Below are 26727 nucleotides of genomic sequence, written 5' to 3'. Positions count from 1 at the left end.
TTATATGTCCCGCCGTATAGAATTTCACTGATATGTGAAATACTGTTAGAAGGTATTGTCAACAAGAAAAAGGTCTCCTCAGCCAGTGAGTTGGGACTCTTGTCAACAGGCAGTTTGATCCTGATGGTTTTAAAACACTTCATGCTAACATAAGTTGCTAAATGACTTCTCTGTTGGCTAATGGCTTTGCAAGTAGTCAGTTTTGCTTTACTAGAGTCTCATATAGGTAGTAATTTCATATCACAGTCGATCTGATCTAACTGCAGGCTGCTACAGAAACAGATGATTTTTCAAAATACAAATCCCTGCAACACCTTAATACCTATTCCGAGTTGTACCTCTTGTAATAGAATATTGATCCCCCACCACTTCAAGAGGAAAAAAACAACCAACCAACCGAAATCTCCACAAATATTAATTTTGCTTTTGATCACAGAGTAGATCTGATCCACAGATCACATGCAGAGTTGGGAGATGGCTAGATCCAACATAAGAGAATTCCTATTGGGTAAAAATTGGAACAGCTCTTTCAGCATCAAATTACACATAATTAAGATAAAATCACTTCTGTACCTTCTAAAATCTGTCCTAATGGACATTTTTTGAGGGTTTATGTATTTATCAAAACAGTGAATTTTCCAAAGAAGCCCAAAGTATATTGCCAGCATAAAGATGTCTATTTAGACATCTGTCTAAACAACCTGTCCACAGCATCAGTCTCGGAAATATCTCAATCATTCTGACTAATCTTTTAAAAATTATTATTATTTTTTGTTTCAATAAAATTGACCAAATATAAATGAAAAGCATCGTAAGACAGATTTGAACTCAAAGGATTGAAGCTGAGAACACTAATACGCAATTAAAAATATGGTACTATACTAGCGGGTGTTGGTGGGCTTTAACAAAGGTTTTGTTGCATCACCTTAAGTGTAAAGTTTAATCCTTGCTTGTACAATTGAAGCTAGTGGGAACAAGTGTTTTAAACTATTTCAGATCACTTTTTATGGAAAAAAAAAAAAAGCACAGGGAGCAATGCTTCTCACCCCAAATATTCCTTTTTCATGAAACAGCTGTGATTTTAAACACATTTCATGGCCTTGAAATCTCAGATATTTCTTCTAGAGTGAAGTTTTCAATATACAATGTTATATATTTAGTAATACTTGTATGACTACAGTGGACTTAGTTTGGGTTATTAATTTTTCCAAGGTTACATTTTTGTCCTTTATGTACTAGCTGTTGCAATTTTTCTTAATTCAGTTTAATGTAAACTTAATAAACAGGCTTTTAAAATATGAGAAGTATCTAGGCCTAGTGTTCAGGTACCATTAGTATTTACCTTTAATTAATAATAGCTAAAGCTGGTTTTGTGGTGATTTTCCTTACATTTGTGAATGGTTTTCATCCTTTTTAATGTACTAACAAGGTCATTATCTTTTTAGAATGTTTTTATATTAATATATATAAGATTAATTCCGGTAGGATAAAATGTTTGTGTTGTTTTTCTTTGCTCTAATGCTCCTTTTATTCTCTACTGTTTATTTAGAAATTTTCTATTTACGTGAATAATAAGTGAATGCATTCCTTTCTATTCCTGCTGATTCCTTTGCAGAGCAACTGAAACACAAAAGTCTCTGTATCCTCTGTTTTTCAGAAGCTAGCACATGATAATACAAATGTAACGGTTTTGCAGTTATTTTGGAAGACATGTAGAGAGTAGGAAAAGTAATTATTTTACAAAGGAACGAACTACAGTTATATTCATTTTTTCTGTGCCTGTTACAAAACTTTAAACTGTGCAACATTACAACAGAGTTAAGTTAGCTTTGGTATTTTCATGGGATAGTGTTTTGAATACATGCACCTTGTAAAATGAGAATTCTGAATATTTGTGGTTATCAACTTCTTAAAAATTCCTCAGATGGAATCAAGTTACATGTCTACAACACTTACAGACTTTAAACTAAAATGATGCACAAGTTAAAGAACATTGTGAGAAGTTCATTGGAGTTAAAAATCTACTAGCTATTAATTATGATGGATTTGCAAAGTTTATGTGGCCCCATTGAGAAACAGGAGCCTTTTCAGGTCAGCTACTTGTATAACAGGTCTTTGGGAAGGTAATAGGCTTGTCAAAAGCCTGTAAGAAGTTGATACAATTAGTGGGGTAATAGGAGTTTATTTTAGTTAATTTTTAAAATGTTTGAACTTGTTTCTTGTTGGTTAGGAATTGGACTGAGAGGAAAAAGACATTACATCATGTGTACTTGGGAAATTATTATCTCAAGTATATTTGAGTTCTTAATCATCATTCCTATACATGTAAAGTAAGATCAGCTTTAATATTCGGTGTCTTTATAGTGCTTCTGTCTAGCCCCATTATAAATATCCTCTATATATTCTAAAAACTTTCTCAGTGAGTCTGTCCTAAAGGTATTAACTTTTAAAACTGCAATAAATAATTACAAAGTAACTGGAAATCCCTGACTTTACACAGTTGCAGTTCATTGCCCCACAGCAACCTTAAAATGATCTATTAAATGATTATTAGAAACAATTAATTATACCAGAGAACTCTAAGAGCTCAAATGTAATTTCATGGTTATAATTTTCTTGTCAGGTAATAAAACGGGATGAGCTTGGCAAGGATCTGTCTGACTGCTCTCTGTTCGATTTGCTGAAATACGATGATTATAATAGCGACAAGCACCTAGCTCTGGAAGAATTCTATAGAGCTTTTCGTAAGTACAAAGATTAGCCTTTTAATTTTCTTTTCTCTCTCTTGCTTTGTTTCTCTAAAATGTTATTTTTTTATTTTTAAATCTTGTTACATCCTGATGCTGTATGTAAACAATGAGTAAAGTTTAACAGTCATGACTTAGTACTTAGCAGAAATCAATGAGAGATCCATTAATGTGCAGATTTCTGAGGGATTTTGGTAATGGAGAATTCATAGATAATCTTTCTTAATGCCAACATGCATTGATAAGTCTGTGTTGCGCACAGGTGGGAAATAGTGTGGTCAGGACATAATCAGTAGAACCAAAAAAACTAGAACGCTTCCCCACACCCTGTATTTATGAGTGCTAAGACCATTTCTCACAAACTCTGCAGCAAATGTAGCACTTCTATTAGGTGCTTTATTTTTTCACAGGACTCAGAGAGATGTAGACGACTTGTGGTGTAGTTTTGCCAGGTATTTATTTGCTCTTTGAATGCCAAAGGTGACTGGGGACAAATGTGTACAGTACATATGAACATCTCGACCAAACCACTGGGGTATGGGTCAACATGGTAGTGAGTAGCAGAAAGAAGAAAGATGTTGAGAACTTTCATATGGTATGTTACAAGCAATATAAGATACATCTATATGTGTTCTTGTATCCAGATCAGAACTGATGATTTTCACTCTTATCTACCTCAGATCTAAGACTGAATCTTGAAATCTGGCTTTGGTTTCAATAGCTGTTGCTCCATATTCAGCAACCTGGCGGCATAGGAGATCAAGTTTGTGCTCAGTTCTTCCTATAATACGAGCTTGATTATACATTGACCAGTCCATTAATGTATTGTCGTTTTGAGTCATTGCAACCTGTTGCTTTGGTCTTCTTGCATTTTATCTTTGGACAACAGACAGTTGTCAGCGACTTCAGACGATGTCAAATGAAAAAAGATCCAAAACTACTTACAGAGTTTAAACTAAAAAGTAATGAATGTATATTAGGAAAAAAAATGGCTGTGCGAAAAGCAGTAAGAATAAACATGAAATTAATCGTCAAGACAGACTGCCTGAAAGTTTCGTAGTTTTCCGTATTGAACTCTACTTTTATTTCCCTGAAAGTCTTTCAGAAAGTGTGATTCTGTGATACTGCTTAGCTTAACTAATGGCTTGCTGCTTCTAAAAAAAAACCAAACAAAACAAAACACAAACCACTTGATCCTGCTTCCTGAGATTTTCTGATTGCCTTTCTTGCCATGTCCTGACACAGTCTCTCCTCTGAGTCACTTACTAAATCAGCAGAAAAATATTCAGCCTCTACATCCCACCCCCAATCCTGCTTATTTTCTGCCAGTTGAGTGACCTGAATATGGACTAAGTGAAGGGCCAGACCGTAACTCATGCAAAAGAAAAGAAAGGAGAGTACAGCCAAGAAATAAGGGGGAGAGAGGGAAAAAATGGGAGATGTTAGGACTTTGTGGCAGTGAGATAAATTTGTTCATCTGTACCATCAAAACACTAGGAAATACCGTAATTTCTTTATTAAAAATTGTGATACAAGTCTGACTTACCAAAACATACAGAGTTACATAGCATCTACAGAAATGTACCCGTGCATTATCCAAGATTATATGGGTAGATGTTGTACATGTAGATCTTGATTATATGCATAGAAGTGGAAATATGTATGAAGCATGTAGGATATATAGCAATCCAAGAAGGTTAAAGACATGTTTAAAGGCATTAGCATGCTGTTTGCAAACACTGAAACCATGTATTAATGGAAGCATAACATTGTGCTTCCAAATAAAACTTTGATGTGCCCCTGAGGGACTATTTTGCATAGCTGCGTAACTCGAGACATAAGGATAGCTTCTTGTTGTATGCTTTTAATGGACTCTTGAATAATGAAAATCATTTCCATATGGTATGTTAAGTGTTGCCTTAATATGAATGATAATGGAAACATTAGATTACATAAACTTAAGAATTATTTAGGTTTCTTTGTTGCAATACAATAGTGAAGACCCTATTTAAAAATACAAGGGTATCTTGGGAGATAATCTCTTTAGCAAGATTCATTCTCCTATGTAGGGTCTTTTAACAAACTGTGTACACATTCATTACATTGTTTAAAAATGAAAACTAAAAAAAAGTACTAGTTCATTGTAGGGTGTGTGCCCAACAGGCCAAAGGAATGTGGCATACCATTAGTCTCTGTAATTAAGGCAAACCAAATACTCTTGAACTAAATTTGTTCTCAAAAGAATTTGAATTCAGTCAATCTGACCTATGTCATAGAATCATAGAATTGTTGAGGTTGGAAGGAACCTTTAAGATCATCGAGTCCAACCTTTAACCTACCCTGACAAGAGCCACTTCTAAACCGTGTCCCTCAGTGCCCCATCTACCCTTTTTTTAAACACCTCCAGAGATGGTGAATCCACCACCTCCCTGGGCAGCCTATTCCAATGTTTAATAACCCTTTCAGTGAAAAAATGTCTCCTAATATCTAATCTAAACCTCCCCTGACATAACTTGAACCCGTTTCCCCTCGTCCTATCACTTGTCACCAGGGAGAAGAGGTCAGCCCCCATCTCTCTACAACCTCCTTTCAGGTAGTTGTAGAGGGTGATAAGGTCTCCCCTCAGCCTCCTCTTCTCCAGGCTAAACAACCCCAGCTCCCTCAGTCGTTCTTCATAAGGTTTGTCCTCCAGACCCCTCACCAGCTTTGTAGCCCTTCTCTGGACACGCTCCAACACCTCAATGTCCCTCTTGTAGCGAGGGGCCCAAAACTGAACGCAGTACTCGAGGTGGGGCCTCACCAGTGCCGAGTACAGGGGGATGATCACTTCCCTAGTCCGGCTCACCACACTATTCCTGATACAGGCTAGGATGCTGTTGGCCTTCTTGGCCACCTGGGCACACTGCTGGCTCATATTCAGCCGGCTGTCAACCAACACTCCCAAGTCCTTTTCTGCCGGGCTGCTTTCAAGCCATTCTGCCCCAATCCTGTAGCGCTGCATGGGGTTGTTGTGACCCAAGTGCAGGACCCGGCACTTGGCCTTGTTGAACCTCATACTATTGGTCTCAGCCCATCGGTCCAGCCTGTCCAGATCCCTCTGCAGAGCCAACCTACCCTCAAGCAGATCAACACGCCCGCCCAGTTTAGTGTCATCTGCGAACTTACTGAGGGTGCATTCGATCCCTTCATCCAGATCATTGATAAAGATATTAAAGAGCAATAGCATTTACAAAAAATACATAATGCTGTAAAAGTATGCTAAGCTAAGCAAAACCGAAACAAATCAAATGATAGCCACCTGGTCATTTGTCTACTGCTCTTAAGGCTAAACAAGCGGAAACCAAGCTCTCCATGCAACCCAAGCCAAACTCAGGCAAGGCCAATGTGACAGCCCCAGTCCAAGGGGCCTGTGTTTGCTTAAGGCAAAGCCTGTGACCTGTTACTCGTAACGGCAAGTCTGCATTTACCAGGATACAGGGAATTCATGTACACAGGGAACCAGATCCATGTAAGGAAATTTAGGCAAGAAGCCATCATGTAACATCTTCCACGCATCATTCCACACACAAGTATCTCCTCATTTAAGCATCAAGCTACAATAGCATTAAACATTTTTTCTTCAATAAAGGAAAATAAGAATGTTGAAAATATTTATTCCAAACAGAAATAGAACTGAATTTTTCCCAGAATTTTCTTTATATATTAATTTCAATTTTGCATCTTCAGATTGTAATTATGTTGTATTGTAATTATATATTATAATTTTAAAATTATAATTTTATACATTATGGAAAAAAATATTTTTCACCAGCTTGGACACTTCCAAACATGTAGAACAAATCGTAATCATAATAGGAAGGATTTTTTTCAAAACACTTTTCGTAACTACATCATGAGTAAAAGATTATAACTGAGTAATAGTATTTGCAGAGGATCATCTTCTAAAATATTATGGGCTTATTTTTTATTTAAAGCAGTTTAAAAATTGTAGCTGTTATTTTAAATAAAGAATGCTTGCAGAATTTTTGATCCCTCGCACAGTCCTCTGTTCACTGAGCTTGACAGTGTGTTTGTCTCTGGTTTGTCATTCTTTTATCTCCATCTTTTTCATCTACATTTAGAACCTAATCTCAATGTAATACCTGCTACTCCCAGTGGATTTGCCTCTCTCCTGAGTAGCAATGGAGTGGTGGATTTGAGAACTGTTGAACTCTCCTCATTAAAGTTTGTCTGCCCAGCTGCTGGAACAAGAGTTACTGACATTTATTCACTCAGAAGGGCAGTGAAGAAAATTTGGGTTTGCAGTTCTGGGGAAATTGGTCCTGTTCAAAACTGCTGCACAGAATTCAAAAGGGGTTTTTTTTTTTTGATTTTTCTTCTTTATTTCTGTAACTTTAATGAGTTGCTTTGTTAACTATGGAGAGGGAGTGGAAGAAAGGGCATATAGAAGGGAAGCAGTTCTAATGCCTTATTTGTTAAAACAGAGTCATATGAGCACCGAAATGCTGGGACTAGGTGGTAGAGGTTGGGGGGTGGTGGTGGTATGGGTCACAGTACAGTTTTATATGTAGCAATTCCCCGAGCTTACTTTTGAAGCCAGTTTGTACCTGGAGGTGGTTAAATATAAAATGTACTATACGTAACAAAATATACTTTTAAGAAGATTTGAGTTTGGTGACGATTAAACAGCTCTCATTTTCTAAAGGTAATTCTTCATCAACATCCTCTACTTGGCACAGATCATGCTCCACAGAAGAATCTTTGGAAAAAACAAAACAAAACCAAAAAAAAAAAAAAACACCAAACCAAAACAAAAAAAAAAACAACTGAGAAGACTGGAAAAGGGATGAGGGAAGGCATTAGGCATATTTGTGTCAGGAGCCTTAGCCTAAAAAGGGGATAGTAATAATCAAGCCTACAACAAGCATGCACATTTCTAGCTGTGATTTCAAATGGTATTTAAAACACTTGGATAAGATTTTGAAAGCAGTTGAATAGGCTTAAAAGCCATCTTTGCTGTGCTGTTGAACAACCTACGCCCTTACAGTGGTTTCTTTTTAAAGGATTAGGTAATTACATTTTATTTAAATATGAATGTGTATCTGTGGGATTAATTATCAGTACTGTTTCATTAGCATTCGCAGGTAGGAATTTTTTTTCATTGGTATACTTAATTAGAAATTTGATTGTCACCTAAAGATTGTAAATTCAGAATCAAACATAACTGTAGATTGTACTGGTTTATGAAGAGCTCCCCACAGATAACAGCAATTATATTTTTTTCTCTAGTGGTAGAAAATAAACACCTTAAAGGCAAAGATTAAACACTGCCTGTTTTAAAGGTATTAACGTGCACATAAATATATATCTATACATATACATGCTTGCTTGTATTCTGTGAATTACTTTCGACAGTCTCATTTTATCTGTCAAAAAGGGTTCAAAATAAAACAGTACAACCAAGTGTGAATAACGGTATGCAGTGGAATAAAAATCCCTTTCCCCTTCAAAAGGTCAGCTGCTGAGGCACTAACACTAAGAAAGAAAGGAAATGTATGAGAGGGTGCCCTCTGCCTTGGAAGTTTGTGCCTCGTCCAGGTTCACAAAATATTACAATCAGATGAAGACACTTACTGGTTTCTGTAGCGTTTTACATACTGGCGAGACTGATGTGGCTTTCTGGGTATCAGCTGTTTTCATTCATATCACGAGGAGGTTTTTTTGGTGCTATAGCATCTATCTACTAGATAACTGTCTACTGTTTAACTAGATCAATAGTGCATGCAGAGAGGAGCCTGGAAAATTATTTCCATCAATGTAAGAAGACAAACCAGAAACTTCATATCTAGGTAGGTTTCGGGAGCTTGGGACTGAAGGAATCAGATGATTCAGTCCTCTACTGCTTTGGCCACATCATGTAAAATTCTATCCCAGAAGGGATCCAGCTCTGTCTTAGTGTTTTGGTTTCCTTGTTTGTTTTCCTTCCCCAGACAGCCCCAAGCTGAAGGATTTTCTATCAGCAAATGGTTTTTTTTAGACAGGGAAAAATGTATTTAAATTTTTATGAAAGAGTGGCTGTGAAAGACACGGATTCTTGGAATACAGATTCTTGAAAGCTTTCTCTTCTGTAAACTAAAATTTAACTAATGTGCTGCTTTTATTTTTCAAGGGTTTTCTTTCTTTGTGTAATGTGTCCTATGGTATCAAGATAATTCTGTGCTTGCTGTAAATGCGGTCTCTTTTTGTTTGTCTTCTAGTGCTCTTTTCTAAAATAAATAATCTCATGTGTTTTCCTCCTCTGAAGTACTATCTGAAATGAAATTTCAAAGCAGGTACTTCATGTGGACTTCATGGCGGGTTGCAAAACCTCAAGGCATACCACAAGCAAGTAAATAGTAATAAATTATTCTGTTTGATCACTCAGCAGATGCAGATGTATGTGTAGGTATTTCCCTTTGTGATTGCAGTAGAAAGAATGATGCTAATTTAGACATTTATGAATAGAACTGATTGAATGCAATGAATACAAATAACAAGTTTATTGTAAATAATAGAACTAAATGCTCTATGTAACAGTTGTCATCCTGCATAAAATGAAGAAAAAAGAAAAAGCAGTATCTTTCAGAATCGTTTTCGATTGTTAGTGTAGAACTATTTAAAATTTTATCTTATGCTCAAAAAAGGGGCCATGGAAGGCCCTCACACTGAGGACTTGAGTGTAAAAGTTACCACTAGGTGTACAAAAAATTTTCAGAAAGAATGTCAGCTAGCCAAAATAAAATATGTCCTTTCTTCAAGTTGTTTTCCTTTATAGTTTCGCTGGAACTACTTGTGCTTTCAGGTACCACTCCATACTGTTAACAGTATCTAGTCTGTCATGCAGCTGTTATTCAGGATCAAGTATATTGTTACTGTACATGCTATTGCTTTGTATATTTAAAAGCACCTTCAGTTTTGAAATGCCATTCAGGTCACAGATATCAGATTCAGATTTTAATCACTCCTTGTTGCTGAGGTACTTGTATGAAGTGATACATAAACCTGCAATTGCAGCCGCTATTACAGAAGCTGGTCTGGGCTGAAATTATATAACTTGTCTTTGGGCTTAGCTTTAAGGAGGAAGTGTGAGGCCAGCGCCTAGTATGATGTTCAAACTTGGTGCTTTGTTGTGTTGAATCACGTGGAAAGGCAAGCAGCAAGAAGTCCCCATGAATACAGGGCTCATTACGATTGCATATGCTTAGTTATGGAATTATCTCGGTTCTGAAAAATGCTTCTAAAACATCACAGCTTTCATTATGATAGCTTTACTTCTATTTTAATTTGTCAAATGCAATTATTACAGGCACATGTTCAAAAAATCCTTTTTCGAAATGTGAATCTTTATTTCCAAAGCAAAATAGACCAGAATTTAACATCATCATCTAAATATAAAATCTGTACTGAATTACTCATTGAAATAAATGAGACTTCACATTGGCTTCTGTAAATTATCCTCAAGTCCACAAAGCCTAACTCAAAAAATATTTACCGAATTTATACTTCCAATGACTTCAGTATGAGGGCCCAAATACTGTATTTAATGTGGAATGTGAGTCAGAGCTTTGTAACTGTGATGAGTCCTCAATAGTAAAACAGGTTAACAAATGGTAGAGAAAAGATTTTCTGAGGGAGGAAGAAAAATTATTCAGCCTCCTGCTACCGTTAATGCCTTTTTAGCAACAACTAGCGTGTATCAGATTGTTCCAGAGGGTATTATATTTCAGCACTAAGCTCTGTAAATACCGGTAAATATCATGCTGAGTAGAAGCTGTTGGACTTAGTAGTAATATTTTTCTGCTCAAACTCATCTATCTTTCAAATTCTACATGTATTTTCAATCTAGAACTTCTCATCTTGGAAAAGAGTACAACCTCTTCTGTTGAGTGGGCAGAAATTTAAACTAATCATTTCAAACGAGTAAATAGTTAAGGTATTAAATATTGTTTAATGGATTGAAGTAGTGTGCCTGAAATTTCTCACATGCCACTAAGTCATAATCAAATCATTTTGATGCCAAGTGCTTTCTAAATGGTGATAAATGTGTTTATTTGGTGCTTCCCCAGTAAAACTGTGTGTGTGTTTGTGGATTTTTTTTATTTTTTTTTATGAGTGGTGTTTTATTTTTGGATTTTTTTTAGAAATATTTTAATTTTTTTAGTTAAAAAAAGTTCTCTGAGTAAAAAGGCCCTTTAAAAAAAATATCTTAAGTGTTGCTGTTCGACAATGTAGAAGTCCTCTGGGAAAGCTAAGCTGTTGGTATATTTTGCCTGTTCGGATCTGGTTCAATGTGGAAGATAACTGAGTTTAACATACCTTCTTTTTTGGATACGTTCAAAACGTTCGATAATACATAAATAGTACCATGCAGCTGAAGTATTTTATTCTTTAAAAATTTTGCCTGATTTTTGCCTTCCTTCTGGATAAACACAAAATGAAAGATTTTGTCAGGTACTGCAAGATCAGATATTGTACCTGCTTGTCATGAAGCTCTGATGAAGTATGGTCTTCATCATTTTATGTGGTCCTGCTACTGTCTCTCCTAGGCCGAAGAATGTTTGCACTGACTTGGGTGATTTAAGAACTGGATAAAAAGTGTCAAAATCCAGAGGAGTCCAGAGGAGGGCCACAAAGATGCTCAGAGGGCTGGAGCACCTCTCCTGTGAAGACAGGCTGAGAGAGTTGGGGTTGTTCAGCCTGGAGAAGAGAAGACTCCGGGGAGACCTTATAGCGGCCTTTCAGTGCCTAAAGGGGGCCTGCAGGAAAGATGGGGAGGGACTCTTTATCAGGGAGCGTAGCGTTAGGACGAAAGGTAATAGTTTAAAATTGAAAGAGGGTGGATTAGATGAGGCATTAGGAAGAAATTCTTTCCCGTGAGGGTGGTGAGGCACTGGAACAGGTTGCCCAGGGAAGCTGTGGATGCCCCATCCCTGGAAGTATTCGAGGCCAGGTTGGATGAGGCTTTGAGCGACCTGGTCTAGTGGGAGGTGTCCCTGCCCATGGCAGGGGGGTTGAAAGTAGGTGATCTTTAAGGTACCTTCCAACCTAATTCGTTCTATGATTCTGTGAAAATGAACCAATCGCATCTAACAGTTAATAAGCTGTTATTTATTTTTCTAGGTATCTGTTCTTACTCTAAATCTGTGTATCTAGAAATGGAGTACTAATAAAACATGATTACACTGTGATGCTAAATAAATGAGCTGCAGTTCTGTAAATTTAGAATTTGACCTTTTGCTAAGGCTGGGTGCCAAAGGGTTTTTTTTCTTCACTTTTTGGGGGAATCAAGTAACAAGTTTAAGGCTGTGTTAGGTTTCCATGAGTAGATGAAACAAATATTTCACAAAGTCTTTCGCTATCATGAAATAATGAGGAAACTTGCAGATTTTGTTTATGAACCTTGAGTTCTGCTGACCTCTAATCCCATCATTGTGTTTACCTGGGAGCTTTGCTCAGTTCAGTGATGTAGGTTGCTAGAGGTAGCAGTGTGAAATACAGGATTGCAGAGGATGAAGATTGGAACCAAACACCTTGGTTATAGTATAATGGTTTCAGAAAAGAGGACTGGTAGAGACTGACCTGCATAATGTTTGTTATTGGCTCAAAATGCCTGAGAATGAAGTCTTAACATGCCTTTCAGTGACTTTATTTCAATGCTGTGGAGAATGACACAGAGTGTTGAGGAAAAGAGAAACACTGAGCAATTATGCGTATCTGGTTATAGTTTGCAAAGTCCCCTAGTAATTGATCTATTAGTTGTTTCTCAGGAATCAGGTGAGTGGTGAGTGAGTTATCTGTGGTGAGTTACAGTATTGTTGCAACTATTTTGTTATGTTGCTAGTTCTGCGAATATTTTCATCTTTGCGAAGCAGTGTACCTCTCAGATTAGGCTGTGATTGATGTTCCAACATCCACAAACACCTTTATCTAGATACTGTAAGGAACATTTCAAGGCAAATTTAAAATGATAATTTAGAATCATAGTTTCCTTTATTAACAATTTTAAAGGAAGCACTCTTTCTCCATAATGGGGTGTGGGGAGGGGGGGGGCTGAGAAAAAGAGGAAAATACTATCAGAACATAAGGAGTAATGACTGTGCATTAAAGGAGACAATCACTAGCTAATCCACAAGAAAGAACATTAAGTATCTCTATTTCAAGACAGAATTACTCTTCTGGAACTGCAATGAATATTAATAGGTTCACAAAATATTATTTAGTAGGAAAGCCTTGATAGCCATTGCTTCGCTTGTTTCCTTTACATCCATGGCATTACCTCTTTATCTGGATTTCATAGTTAAAATTGGTTACCAATTTCACCTTCCAGAGTAACTGGCTGTAAACAGTGTTAGCCAACAATAAATATTAATTTAAGCATAATTTCTAAAATTATTTTTAATATTGTCATTATATTACATCTCAATACAAGTTACCTTTCCTTTAAAAAGAACTGAAATCATTTTTAGTATTTGTCTGCTTTAGGAAACAGCATGAAGAAATCCTTTTCCTCTTACATAAACAGCAGAGTTTTAAATCTGAATTTAAGACACAGGTGAAATGTTCAAAACTGCATCTCGGGTATTTCCTTATATGCCTAGGTAGCTGGTTTATTTTCCATAGGGCTGAATGCACCAATTTAAAATCCATTTAATGAAAGGGGATCATTACTGCATGTTGAAGTAAACGGTTTATTGGATCAGCATTAAATTAAATAGTAAAATATTTGGAAAATTAAAAAACTCCATCAGAAGCACTGCCAACTTGAAACCCGAGGGAACTTTGCTGTAACATGGTAAGATGCAGTGGTAATTTCTCACTTGTATTAAAGAAACAGAAAAAGAGGAAAGACAAGGTGGTTCTAATTCATTACCCCAAGTCATAAAAAGGACAGCGTTTTGATCACTAAGATAATTCAAGTATTTCGGATGAAGACTGAATAAATAAGATGTCTTTTCTGTCCAAGAATTAATTTATTTCTTTAGAGTGTTTTGAGCTGCTTTGTGTTACTTTGTGCTCCATAAAAGGTTGAGTTTACTGGTGATTCTTAAATATCAAGCACTAATGTTCACTTTAGAAAACTGTTACTAAGTAATTTTATTCAAAAATTTGGAACATGTTGTTTCATCTTTTTACCTCTTAGGCTATTATGGAGTCCAAAGGAGCAAGCTTTCAAAATGAAGGCTGTCGGTTCGTTTTGGTTTTGGGTTTTTTTTTTTTTTTGATAACTCATGTACTCTGCTTGCTTGCTTTGGTTTTGTTCTTGCATCTGGGTAGATAAAAATAGAAAAATTATTACAGCCAGAAGAAGATTATAAAAGAGTTTTAATAATTGCTGAGATATCTGGATTTCTTAAGCATGTCTGACGTTTACACTATAAAAAGATAATCCAAAGACATAGTTTAGCCACCTATATTATATGAAAGTACTTTGGAAATGCTGTAAATGGTGTTAATAAAAAAATAATTCCCATTTTGCAGGACTTTTGAGCTTTTCTGTAGACCATAGTGTTACAGAAGAGTGTATTACAGTATATTGGGAAAGTTTTTTGATTGAATGCCCTCAAATATCCATTACGTACAATATGGAAAAATTAGCTCAAAAATGTCTCCATTACGAAGAAATATATCGGAGAAGAAATCCTTTTAGTTCACTTCATTGTTCATGGTGAATTAGGTTCTGGCAAAGTGTTCTTATTTCAGGAAATTTGATTACTAACTTCATTTACAGGACTTAATAGCACAATTTCAAGTTTTAGTATAGTATTCCTCCATAGCTTTTGAGTTTGGGATTTATTTATTTTTTCTCTTTAATATTGTGCTTCTGTAGTGTGTTATTGTATATTTTTGCAGTTTACAACTATCCAAGCACATCCATGTATACCATTGGCAATAAGACACTGTTTTTGGCCAGTGAATGAAATATTTGGATCTAAATATTTTATAGAAAACTTCAAAGAAAAAGTGGATAAATTAATTTTCAATAAGAAATTTTTCAACATATTGCGTTTAAAATAAAAACAAATTATTTACCTTGGTATCCTAGATTAAATGCTTCCATAAACATTTGAAATTTCCTACCTGTTTTGGTTTGTTTTTTTTTTCTATTTTATAAAATGGGAATAATTTATTTTAAAATTCTGTGCCATACTCATAGATATATTTATGAATAGCGTACATGTCCCCTTAGATAAAAGTGTGTTGGTATATAGTTTAATCTGATGAGTGCTTTTTAAGGCACTCAAGACTTTCGAATTCCTATTTGAATATTCCCTCTTTATGTCAATTTTGAGAGCACCTTCTGTGCAGTTTCACACTACTGGTCTCTAAAGTTGCTGTAGGGTCCTGACAAGGGAAAAGAGTGGAAGTATTGGAAAGAAATGGAAGAGTTCCTTGCTTGTTGATCCCCTCAGGCATATTTTTCTTTTCCATTTCAAACTTCCCAAGGGAAAAATAGCACAAGTAAACATGTAATAGGCCAGAGGAGAGCATCCAGCTTACCAACTGTTATACTCTTCCTATTAAGTCTGCATTTATTACAAGGACGCTCAAACTGCAGAAATTGCAATGATCATCTTAGGTCGTAATATGTCAAAATCATCTCTCTAGTAAGTTTTCAATGGTCAGCTAATTCTAAAAATCTAAAGCTACAAAGTTTGAAGAAGGTAGGACAATTTGCAATATTAGTTAAATGACAAGTGCATTATTTCTGGTTTTAACCTGTTTTTTTTAAAAAAAGTGTAATATAATAAAAAGTTGATTTCTAACTTCAGAAAGATAAAAAAAATTGCAATACTGCCAGCTCTTAGTGCAACACACCAATTACCTATAAATTTGGGTTTGTTTTATAAAATGAATAGGTTTATCAAATAGCTAGTGGGAATACTTAATTTTACAAAAATCCCTTAGAAACTGTCTTTTAGGCTCAACTATTTTTTGGTTTTTTTTATGGGAGAGTAGGGGGGGTGATCAATATTGTAATCTAACAGCATTTGAAAAAACTTCCACTTTAAAAAAATATGTGAAGATTTTTAAAGGCAGAATATTGTTATCTAACACATCTAATGATCTTATTAATCTAGTTTGTAACTGTTGCTAGTACACATATTAGATAATGTTGATCATTTTAGTGATAAAGGGATTCCATCATGATGAAGTGTTAATTCTAACTAACTGATAACTTCATTTTTCTCAAGTCATATAGTGAATGAAGGAAAATTCAATTTACATCTTGTTATTTTAAGTTTTGGAAAGTAGGATTGTTTTAATCCTGTAGTAATAGAACTATTTGGTATGTTTGAAGATATGGATGATAAAGTCTCTTTTTTTTTTTTTTTTTTAAATTTATTTCAATAAGTCTTGATCTCTTGTCATCAAGCATTTGCCTGGTCAATATACCACAGATCTCTTAAGTGTAAGTAGCTTCCCATGTGCTGGCACTGCTAAAAATATTTGGATGTGTGTTGAGTTAAGGCATGTGGCACCCCAGAATTTAAGCTGCTAAAATTCCATATAAATATTGCCAACTCCATGGTTAGGGGGGAAAGAATATCAAATACTCCTGTCTGTCAAAGCAATTTTTATGGTCTCTGATAATAGTATTCTAAACTGTGATGCTTCTTGCTCCTCATCACTCCTGGCTTTCTAATTCAGAAACAAACATCTCATAATTGCATGTAATAATTATTTATGTATTCATTAGAGAGATACATGTGAGCTGAATTCAGTAGGAACATTTATGTATGTGTGGGTTACGTATTTTCGATGAAATTGTATATCGTGCTAACTCGACTCCCTCTGATCACTGGAGCCCTTATTTAGTTGAATGACTATTATTTGTTTTATATACAACCTGAAAACATGTGTGGGATTATCCAAATGTGTTTTAGATGTTTTTGGATTTAAAAAAACCACCCACACAAAACCTCGCTCTTCCCCCCCAGCCCCCAACAAAAAACTTAACATTTTCTACCAAAGGAAATAAGGAAACAGACTAACACAATATCCCTGTTGTTGTGTTGTATACAGAATTAAATTTTCAATAGATTCTCAAGCCAGTTTTCTAAATAGATCATGCTCTCAGAGTATGAAATCTTATGTTAAGTAGGTTAGCAAGTGGTTTATATGGAAATGCAATTTTGCCTGTAGTAAAAAAGAAGGTGCCATAGAAAGGCTATGAAACAGGGGTATACATAGTGCAATATTGTATCAAAATACGTTTAAAAAAGATGCAAAACTGTGAAAATCTAGAGGAGGGTAAAACCACATAAGCTTTCTTTATGTAGTTGTTTAGTATGAGAATTGGGAAACTGATTGCCTAAGATGGAAGGGATCCAAACAATTCATCTGGTTGCCACTCTGTCATGAATAAATGATTGGAGAAAGTGTCATTTTTTTTAAATTTGTTTTGCATTATGATTATAATTCTTCCCAGCCTAGACATATGGTAGAGATGTATTTGTTGGAGGGAATAGTTATAGTGTTTTAAAACTTGCTGAACACTCTATTTAAGAATTAGTTGATGCTAAACAAAGATTAATGTTTTGTTTGTGCTTATGAAGTGCTGAGTTAATGTCTACTTTGAGTAACAACATATAGACATCAACAACTTCTCTGGGTTAGAACAAAGATATGTCTAGTCCAGTATCTTTTCTATAAGAGTGCTTAGGGAAGATTACAAAATTAGAAAAAGCAATTCCTCTAATATACTTCTCTTTTCTAGTGATTTTTGTCTTGGAGGCTGCGCGTCTTTAATAGCTCTTGGTGGATGCCTCACTCATAAGTTCGATTGCTTTTTGGACCAATGTGAAATTAGTGTCTACAGCATTCTGTTTGTGAGACTTTCACAATTTAATGATTTCTGTATAGAATAAGTATCTTTTTTCTCTTCATTGTGCACACCTTCTGTTTAGTTTATTTAGTTTCTTGTACAATAAGAAACCATGAACAATTGTACCATATTCCGAGCCTCTGAGACACTTTTTTTTTAAAGCTCCTGACCTATCTTTGCAGTCACCTCTTTTCCATTCTGAAAAATCTCAGTCATTTAACAGCTGCTTGTACGGAAAGCCTCCCACATCTTTGATCATTCCTGTTATGTTTCTCGGTTCAAGTTTTACGGCAAGTTTTTTTTACAGAGGGAGGGACAAAATGCAAACAGGCAAGCTGCTCATGCAACATGGATTTATACAGTGGCATAATAATGTTTTTCTGTTTGGGTACCGGTCTTTGCCAAATAATTTTTTATTTTCATACTGTCAGGAGTGACTAGATGTTTTCATAAAAACTGCAAATTATACTCTCAAGGTCTCATACCTAAGCAGCAATAACTAGTTTAGAGCCCATCACTGTGTAAACAAGGTTGGGTGATTTTTTTTTTTTATTCCTTCATACAGTACTTTGAATACTGAATTAATTTTATTGAATTTGGCATGCCAGTATCGGAAGGCCAGGCTTTAAGCAAATCAGCTTTCATGTTTGCTACCTAAACTACCCGAGTAGTTGTTCTCCAAAAAGTCTATCTTGGAAAAATTTATCACTTCACTTTCTTACCCCTTCTCCTGGATGATGTTGAACATGAGTTCCAGTGGAGGTCCAGGTGGAACTCCACTGGTAACTTTTCTTCACAAGAGCCCTGCAAACAGCCTCGTTCAATGGGGAAGTGAAGGAAGATCATTTCCCAGCCCATGACAAGATCTGATGCACATTGTTTGTGAAAGGGTAGATTATAGGTACTGTGAGTAGGACTGTAGTATATAAGACAGAAGTGCTAAGAACCATAGTTCACTTAATCCAGTCTGTCTTTAGTTTGTTCTTTGACTTTTGTGCTGATCTTCTTAGATGCATAGCCCATTGTCTGCTTTGATCTTAGGGAAGTATACAAAGAGAGGAATACAGAGTCCTCCTCATCCTTGGAATGTGCCACTGTGCTCAACGTGAAGTCATGGTTGTTTCCATGTGCATCTGCTCTTAAGAGGAGTAAAACTCTACTCAGTGCATAACAAAAGGTAGAAGCCTCTGTACAGTCAGGTAACAGAGCCTACCTTGAGTTTTGGTTTCTTTCTTTTTCCCTCTAAATGTAAACAGTTAAATCAGCCAGTTGATAAGTTTTTCAGAGTCTATTTCATCCTAGAATTGCTCCCATCTATGCTTATTTCTATGTTAAAGATTTCTGTGAGGGGCTGCTTCATAACCCCTAGTCTTCATATTGCAGGGAACTATTGAATAACAGTTGCATGGCCCTCCTCCTTTTGCACTGGAAATGTAGTAGTTCTGCTATGCTTCAGGCTTTCTAATTACATTTGCAGTTCAGGTAATTTAATCCTGAATTACTATTTTAGAATATTGTCCTGTCATTTTCCTGACAGAACTGGGCGAGGAGATAGTTTTTACAAAGTTAGGTTATTATAAAACTCAGGATAAGTCCAGAGAACTTAAATACTTAGGAATTCTATTACCATTCTGGGAAAGACGCTTTGAAATTTGAAAGTGAAATGAAGCTATACAATAAATAAAATTGGCAAATTATTATATTTATAAACTGAAATCTCTGTGCATAAAACTGTGAGTTACCAGAGCTGTCAACCCTCCTCTTAAAATTCCCATTTCATTATTGATTAGTTCCAGAAATACTTCATAGATTGAACTTCTTCATTTTAAATGTTTCAATTGAGGTTACTGCAAGTATGCAATATTGATGTTCAGCACCTGTATTTGCAATGAACAGGAGGAGCATTAAATTTGGATCTATACTTGTAAAATTACTTGAAAATATTTATGTTAACTCTTAGCATTTAAATAAAATGTTTTTGCTTGAACTAGTCATGTGCAAACACAACAAACATAGAGAAATTGATTTTTTTGCATAAATTCTTTTTTTTTAGACAAATTCAAGAACAATATTCTGCAATAAATAAGGTCAAACCTAATTATTGCTATTACTTTAGTTGAATTAGCACTTCCATGTTATCTGGATAAGAAATCTATATTTAACACCTAACTTCATTTCTTATACCTCTTGAACACTTTGGATGTTTTAACCTTTCTTTGTCTCACTTCCATGCCTGTACTATATGATGTTAGTAGTATTGCTCCCTAGGCTCACACTGAGACATAAAGGCATGCTGGTAGAGTTTGTAAAACATGTAGCTGTCCCTTCAAAGCTCTTGATGAAGGCTTGAGGGATATCGTTAAGAGCTCTTCAGAAATCCAGCTAGATTATGTGAACTGGATCACCTTTGCCTTTCACAGCCCTTACCGCTGCCATTAGTAATTCAGATTTGTCACAGACTCCTTCATAGCTGCGGTCATTGAATCACAGAACATGTCAGAGGGGAATTCTGGCAGGCATTTGGCCTAACTCCTCAACTTGTGGTCTACCTGGATCCTTGCCTGCGAAGCGGACTTCTAGTCAGCTGAATCCCTGTGTTGTTACGTGAGCTTACTCTATCTCAAGTGCAAGACTTTTTTCTTATGTCTTGGTAGAATTTCATAGTTTGTCAGCCTGTTTCTGCTGCTTATACAGATCCCTCTGAAGGGCAGTCTTGCAGAAGTGTGCTCCCTGATCCCTGTTAATTTGGTGCCAACTAGAAGATTTCCAAGGGTGCATTTTGTTCTGTTTTCCAAGTCACCAACAAAGATGTTAAACAGTACCAGCCCAGTACTGAAACTGCCTGCAGCGAACTGACCTTCAGTCCGTGAAATGCTGACCACTGCCCTTTGAGCCTGAAGGTGCAGTGAGTTACTTACAGTCTGCTCGTGTAGTACGCGCCTCTCTAGCTGGGGCCCAACAGTGCTGTGAGTGACGGCATCAAAGCCCGGCTAAAGTAAATGACGCTGCCTGCTGTTCCATTAACCATAGGGCTCGTCATTTCATAGTAGGAGCCAGTTCAGACTTAAATTTTGTGCGTATACTCTGTTAAATGTTCCCCCTACACAGATGGGTAAATGCAGCTTTTTCACTTCATTCGGAAGTCCTCCGATGTTAACATTGCCTATGTCCGTCTTTGCAGCCTGCAATTTTTTTGAACATTGTATTTTTTAAACATTTATATAAAATTATCATTCACTCATTACCAGTCTCTGTATTTGAATTTGCCATCATCACGGGGTGCATAACTTGAACTTATTTATTTAAAGTTCAAAAAATTACCACGTAGATCGATCTTACCACGTAACACCACTCATGAATACTTATGTGTGCCACTGTTTCCATGGAAAATATTATTTTCAACTTAATGGCATTCCATTTTTATCATTCTTAATTTCCGGTACTGGGTGAACCTTGTGCTGGTGACGTGCTAAACATTCGCAATCGGTCTTATCATGAATCATGATTGACTTTATTCCTCATTAGATTTCCTGTGAGGATTTAGAAAATGTAGTGTTTAATCCTCCTATATGTTTATTGGTACTTATCAGCCTTTTGTGCATTCTTCAAATTGAAAAGTCTGTTTGAAAGTAGACAGTCATCATGGTTCATTAATTGTATCTATCTAAAAGTGTTTTAGATGTTTGAAAGAAAAGTGCTATCAGTGGTTAAGTCAATATACTTGATGATTACAGTGTCAGTGTGAGAAGATGTCTTTTAGAGTTGCATTAAACCTGAAGGTGCAGGGTGTTTGTTTTGTTCTTGGCTTTTTTCAACATCACTTTTTCAGTATCTGGTGGCATTATCTGATTTTGGTAAAACAGTAGGCTTGACCCAGTTATCATGGAATAACCTTCTCATTGAAAGGAGTTCAATCTTTTAGCTGTATTATTGTTTAGCTAGAACTGTATTTACTACATGTAATTCAGTTATGTCCCATTCATATAGCATATAAGGACAAAGTTATGACTAAGAGGTTTGTTACAGTTAAGAAAAGGAAAATCTGTTATCAGTAGTTTATGCTCACTAATCAGCAGCTTTCACAATAGATGGAAATTTGTAAGATCCTGCAAGTCAAAAGCTTTTGAAAGTATCCAAGGTAGAAATTGAATATAGTCTGTTAGGCAGAATTGTCTTTAAGATCGGGTCTTCTCTCCATAAATTCTTTTCTTTATTCATCCTGGAATTAGATCAAAGGTGATGCTTATTAGATATAGACAAACTGATTTTAAAGTGATTCAATTTTTGGCACAAATGTAGTTTAAATTTCACTGCTGATATAGCTTAGGGAGACTATATAGTTTCTTGTCTGCCAGATGAGTGACAGGGAACCTGGGAAAGGTCTCCCTCCCAGAAAGGTGGGGGCTGAGAAAACTGATGCAAATGGTGACCTCCTGTGAAGTCAGAAGAAAGAGGACTTCAAGGACAGATAAAAGCTAGGATAAATTTCTTAGCAGACAGCAAACAGTTAAATTTAAGATGAGAGTTGGGTAATACGTGAAACAAAAGTTGTATTTTGGTGTAAGCAGCCCAGGACAGCGAGTGGGATTGGCTTGAGGAAAGCAAAGAAACTGATACTTGGACTTGAGTCTAGGTAGAACTTGCAATCCGTAATAAGTAATACGCTATAGTTGGGGGAGAGGGGGAATCAAGATGGTTGATGTGGAAGGTCTTCTGAAAAGCTTTCCGGTTTTGCTTTAAAACAAATTCTAATGAAATTGTCTACATTTTGTGTTTACAACTCCAGAGGGGTGTAGGTGTATTAATTAGCCTGGTTCTATTTCACCCTAGAGAGTCCTTTCTCTTTATTTCATTTATATTTTATAGTGAAGTTGTTCATAAATGGATTTTCTATTTGAATATGTGTGAGTAGATAGACATATCCCAAAACTTCACCCTTTGACTTTTTGCTTATATCACTGGAATAAATTAGTGGTATCATAATAACTACTATTATTTTCCTCTGTAACATTGGTTTAATCTTTTTAATCTTTAAAGGTCTCAGTTCTGCGGATTTAAACCATAGTATTCAAAACAAGTTCCTTAGATATGAATAACTTAGGAGCAGGGTTTGATTTTAATTTAGGGGTCATAATTGTTACAAAATCCTAGACATTTGAGATTTCAAGCTTTTTTTATTTTCCTTTTTGGTTTAGATGTGGATTTTTTCTGTGATTTTTTTTTTGTTTGTTGTTTGTTTTTTTTTTTCCTTTAACATCATATTACTGTACAAACGTGGTTATAGGACTTTATTTTCTTTCTTCCTCATGGGGAAACTACCTCTTCCATTCCAAGCTGAGGAACTCCTCAGGTTAAGACAGTGGAATTGGTTAGTTGTTCAGCTAACAGGCCAGCTAATGCTAGTCTATGTTCCTATTCTTGCCAGATAATTTACTCTTTTGACTCATATTTTAGTGTCACCACATAAACTGCCTCTGTCTCAGGCAGTACTGTATTGATGGGTGTTAAGACAGAATACATGAGAATTATCACTATATGCTTGCCTGGTGTTTTCTTCCCTGAGCATTTGCTGTTGGCCATTATCAGTAACAGGATACTTTTGTTCTGACCGTGTGGATTTTTTGATATGTGTTGAGTGTGGCCGTGTTACTGTGAGAGATCATGGACTCGGTCTTTAGACCTATAGATTCTGCTTGATGTTGTGAATTCGGACTACATTTTGAGTTTAGACTGCAAATGTTAATGTTTGTGGTATGTGTCCTGTCATGTCTGTGTCCCCACCTTGTGCATGTCCCCCATTCTGCCCCTCCTCCTTTCCTTTTGTCGTTTGTCTTCAACTATGCTTAGTGAAAAGCATTGCTAAGGAGAAGCACTTTTCCAGACTGGGCATTTATCAACTGTCCTTCAGTAGGAATTTTTATATGTTAGAAGCTGATCAGGAAAGCTGTATCTTCCTGTATCTGGAGCCTGATGAGATGGCCCAGTTTCATAAGCCCAGATCCTGAGGGTTTCTCAAGAAAAGAGTCATCCAGAATAGGGGGAAGTGAGACTAAGATTACTTTTCTAAAAATTTGCGAATACTTGATTTTAAAGTTGAAATCTGTATCTGCAATGTGCATTGGTTTGTTCTAAAATAAACTGTAAAACGGCACAGTCTTGGATAGGGTGCTGGGAAAGTTTGTATTTAAACTGTGGAAGTGTTCCAGAGATGTAAGGATTTGACGTTGCAGACAACTGAGTGGCACTCCAGGCCTCAGGGAGAAAGCTATACAGGAAGATTAGAAAAGAGTGATATAAAGAGTAGTTTCTAGATTCTTTGTTTTATGGAAGTCTAAAAGCCATGGGGAGACATTTAGTGTTATGTATTTGATACGCAAATGGAAGAGTCTATGTATTGATTTTATTATAGTATTGATTTATATTGGCTAATGTATCAGTGATCAGTGTTTGAAAACAATTTTTTTCTCATTTTGCAGCAAATTAAAAGGTTAGTAGCAATAGAAAACAATCTGGTTAATATTTCTGTACTTAATTGTGTATACTCCTGCTATTCTGACAGCAAATTATAGTCCGGTATCATCTTTTAAAGTGTGTGCTATTGTTCAGAATGCAATCTAAATCTGAATAAAATATCTGAGATAAGAAATTGGATGAGAAATAAAGTGCTCACTGTCATGATCTCCCTGTTGCCCAGACTAGCATACGTACTGAAATACTACAGGTCTCTTCCCATACATGAGATGTGCAAGTGGGAGCGGGTTCATCTTGCCCAAAATTCAGACAGGGAGTGGCAAAGGTTAGAATCATAGAATCATAAAATATTGTTGGAAGGGATTTTTAAAGGTCATCTAGTCCAACCTCCCCTGCAATGAGCAGGGACATCTTCAGCTAGATCAGGTTGCTCAGAGTCCCATCCAACCTGACCTTAAATTTTTCCGAGAATGGAGCATCCGCAACCTTTCTGGGCAACCTGTTCGTGTTTCACTGCCCTCACTGTAAAAAAAGTCTTCCTTATATCTAGTCTAAATCTGCCCTCTTTAATTTTAAAACTGTTACCTTTTGTTCTATCACAGCAGGCCCAGGGTTCATTCCAACAAACTCTGACTTGTGAGCACACCAAGCTGTGCCCCCAAGCCACAAGGCAGACGTAACCATGAACCTCCCTCCCCTCACCCCACCTAGTGATAAATCCAAATAAATGAATTCCAGATCTAATGGAATCCTGCTGATATTCACTTCAGTATCTAGAGTTATTGTATAAAGAGTATATCTGAATATATTTAAGAAAGGACAGTAGAACTAATAGGATCAGTGGGTGTGAGTAGCGTGGTAGAGAAATAAAAAGGGAAGAAAGGCTGGGGAGAAATAAAAGGAGATGAGAATAGGAGATGGAAAGAAAGTAAGAAGAGGGAAAGAAAAAAGTGGAGCATCTGAGACTGCGTATCTAGGAAAGCAACTAGAAGAAAAAGCAAAGATTTATTAACAGTTTTTAAAGGGACATAAACCAGAGAAGCTGCCAAAATACTGCTTTTAAGTATAACAATCTTGCGTAAGGCTGTATATATGTACCATTTCAGTGGATATTTTTTGGAGTGAGTATTGATTTGCAGATAAACACTGAGGTCGTTGGATGTCAGCCTCCTTGTTTGCTTTCTGTGAAGTATCATTTTCATATATTCTTTTTTTTTTTTTTCCCCCCCACGAAGAGAGGTATTTTTTGAAGGTATTATTGAAAAGCAATCTTTTTGTCTTTTGAGTGGAACAGATTGCATCAAATTATAGGTATTCTTCAAAGCAGTTCCCTGGGGAAAAGTATCCTGGTTTTAAGAGTTTTATCTGCCTTGATAAAATCCACTGTAGTTGGTCTGTTCAGTGTTTTCACTGAAGCATTGCTTCAGCTGCTCAGAGCTGCAAGTACAGCCTTGTCGTGGTAGTTTGTAGCTTGATGTGGCCCCCTCCCATTGCTTCCTTGCTCTTCTCTGAAGTTGTTGTTGCTGCTCATTACACATTCTGGTGCAGCAGAGGAACATTCAATGCTCTCTTCAGCAGCATAATCCCTTCGTACTACTTGTTTCTGTCTACATCATTCCAAAACTGAAAAGTAAGCTACTAAATTTGTAATTAACTCAAAACTCAAATGAATAAATGCAATGTTAGTAATTTTGTTTTGGAAAAAACAAAACCACACCGATATTTAACTGAAGAACCATAAGTAAGAAAACAAGCAAAATAAAGACTTTAATTTTTTTCCTTATTAATTAAATATAATAATAATTTAAAGACAGTTCTATCTGTGCAGTTACATATATGCCTATGATGCAAGATCCATGGCATCCCCAGCTTAGGGCTCCAGGTACCTTTCTTTTTTTTTTTTTTTTTTTTTTTTAAGTCCAATGACTTCTACGGTCTATTGACTGTAGAAAGCAAATGTATCTTTCTTTACCTTTCTTCCACAGGTTCACTCAATTTGCAGTCAGCATTTCCAGAATCTACAAAAGAAAACTCTTAAAAAATATTTTAAAATATTTTGGAAAATTTGTCCTGGGGCAGATAATTTCCAGTGCACAGAAACGTGTCATGAAGGAGTTGGTGAAGTGCATAGACACTGACAGGATGCATAGAAGTATCAAATTGCAAATTGAAGCGGTTCGGAGGCTTGGTGATCTACATAAGGAAGTTGATGTTAATGTGATTGTTGTAAGGAAAATTCGAGTGATGTTTTGGGAATGGTACATTACATTTGGCAAATGTGAACAACCCCCCTCCCCAGAAGAAACCAGATAGACCGTGTTGTTATATTTATTTTTCTCCCTTCTTGAATGTGTGAGCACACTAAAAATGAATGTAAATAATAGTAACATGGAAAATTTCATTCAACCTAAGTAACCTCCAGAATTTTTCTGTTAGCATCTTTTTTTATATGTTTTTTTTTTTTCTTTTTCCTTCTTCCATCTGTGGTGTTTGGCTCTTTTTTGCATCTTCCTTGAATACCTTTCTCGCTACCATTGCAAAGACTCATCACTGCAATTTTGGAAGATTTGAAGTTCAGTTATGTGCATTTAAAAATGCTAACTTCAGAAAATTAAACGCTGAGATTCCTCAAAAAGTTCTGAG

At 36.0% G+C, this 26727-nt stretch overlaps 1 protein-coding gene across 4 annotated transcripts in view; it reads left to right on the top strand.

Moving 5' to 3' along the window:
* FSTL5 (follistatin like 5) overlaps nt 1-26727 on the top strand; it is a 422258-nt gene that overhangs the window by 280532 nt on the left and 114999 nt on the right. For all 4 annotated transcript variants that reach the window (XM_074589804.1, XM_074589802.1, XM_074589803.1 and 1 more), the window contains exon 6: nt 2624-2744. In XM_074589804.1, the coding sequence (XP_074445905.1) occupies nt 2624-2744 (121 nt within the window). The remainder of the gene's footprint in view (nt 1-2623; nt 2745-26727) is intronic.

Source organism: Larus michahellis, chromosome 5, assembly GCF_964199755.1.
Source record: "Larus michahellis chromosome 5, bLarMic1.1, whole genome shotgun sequence".
NCBI lineage: Eukaryota > Metazoa > Chordata > Aves > Charadriiformes > Laridae > Larus > Larus michahellis.
This window is presented reverse-complemented; position numbering and strand designations above follow the sequence as displayed.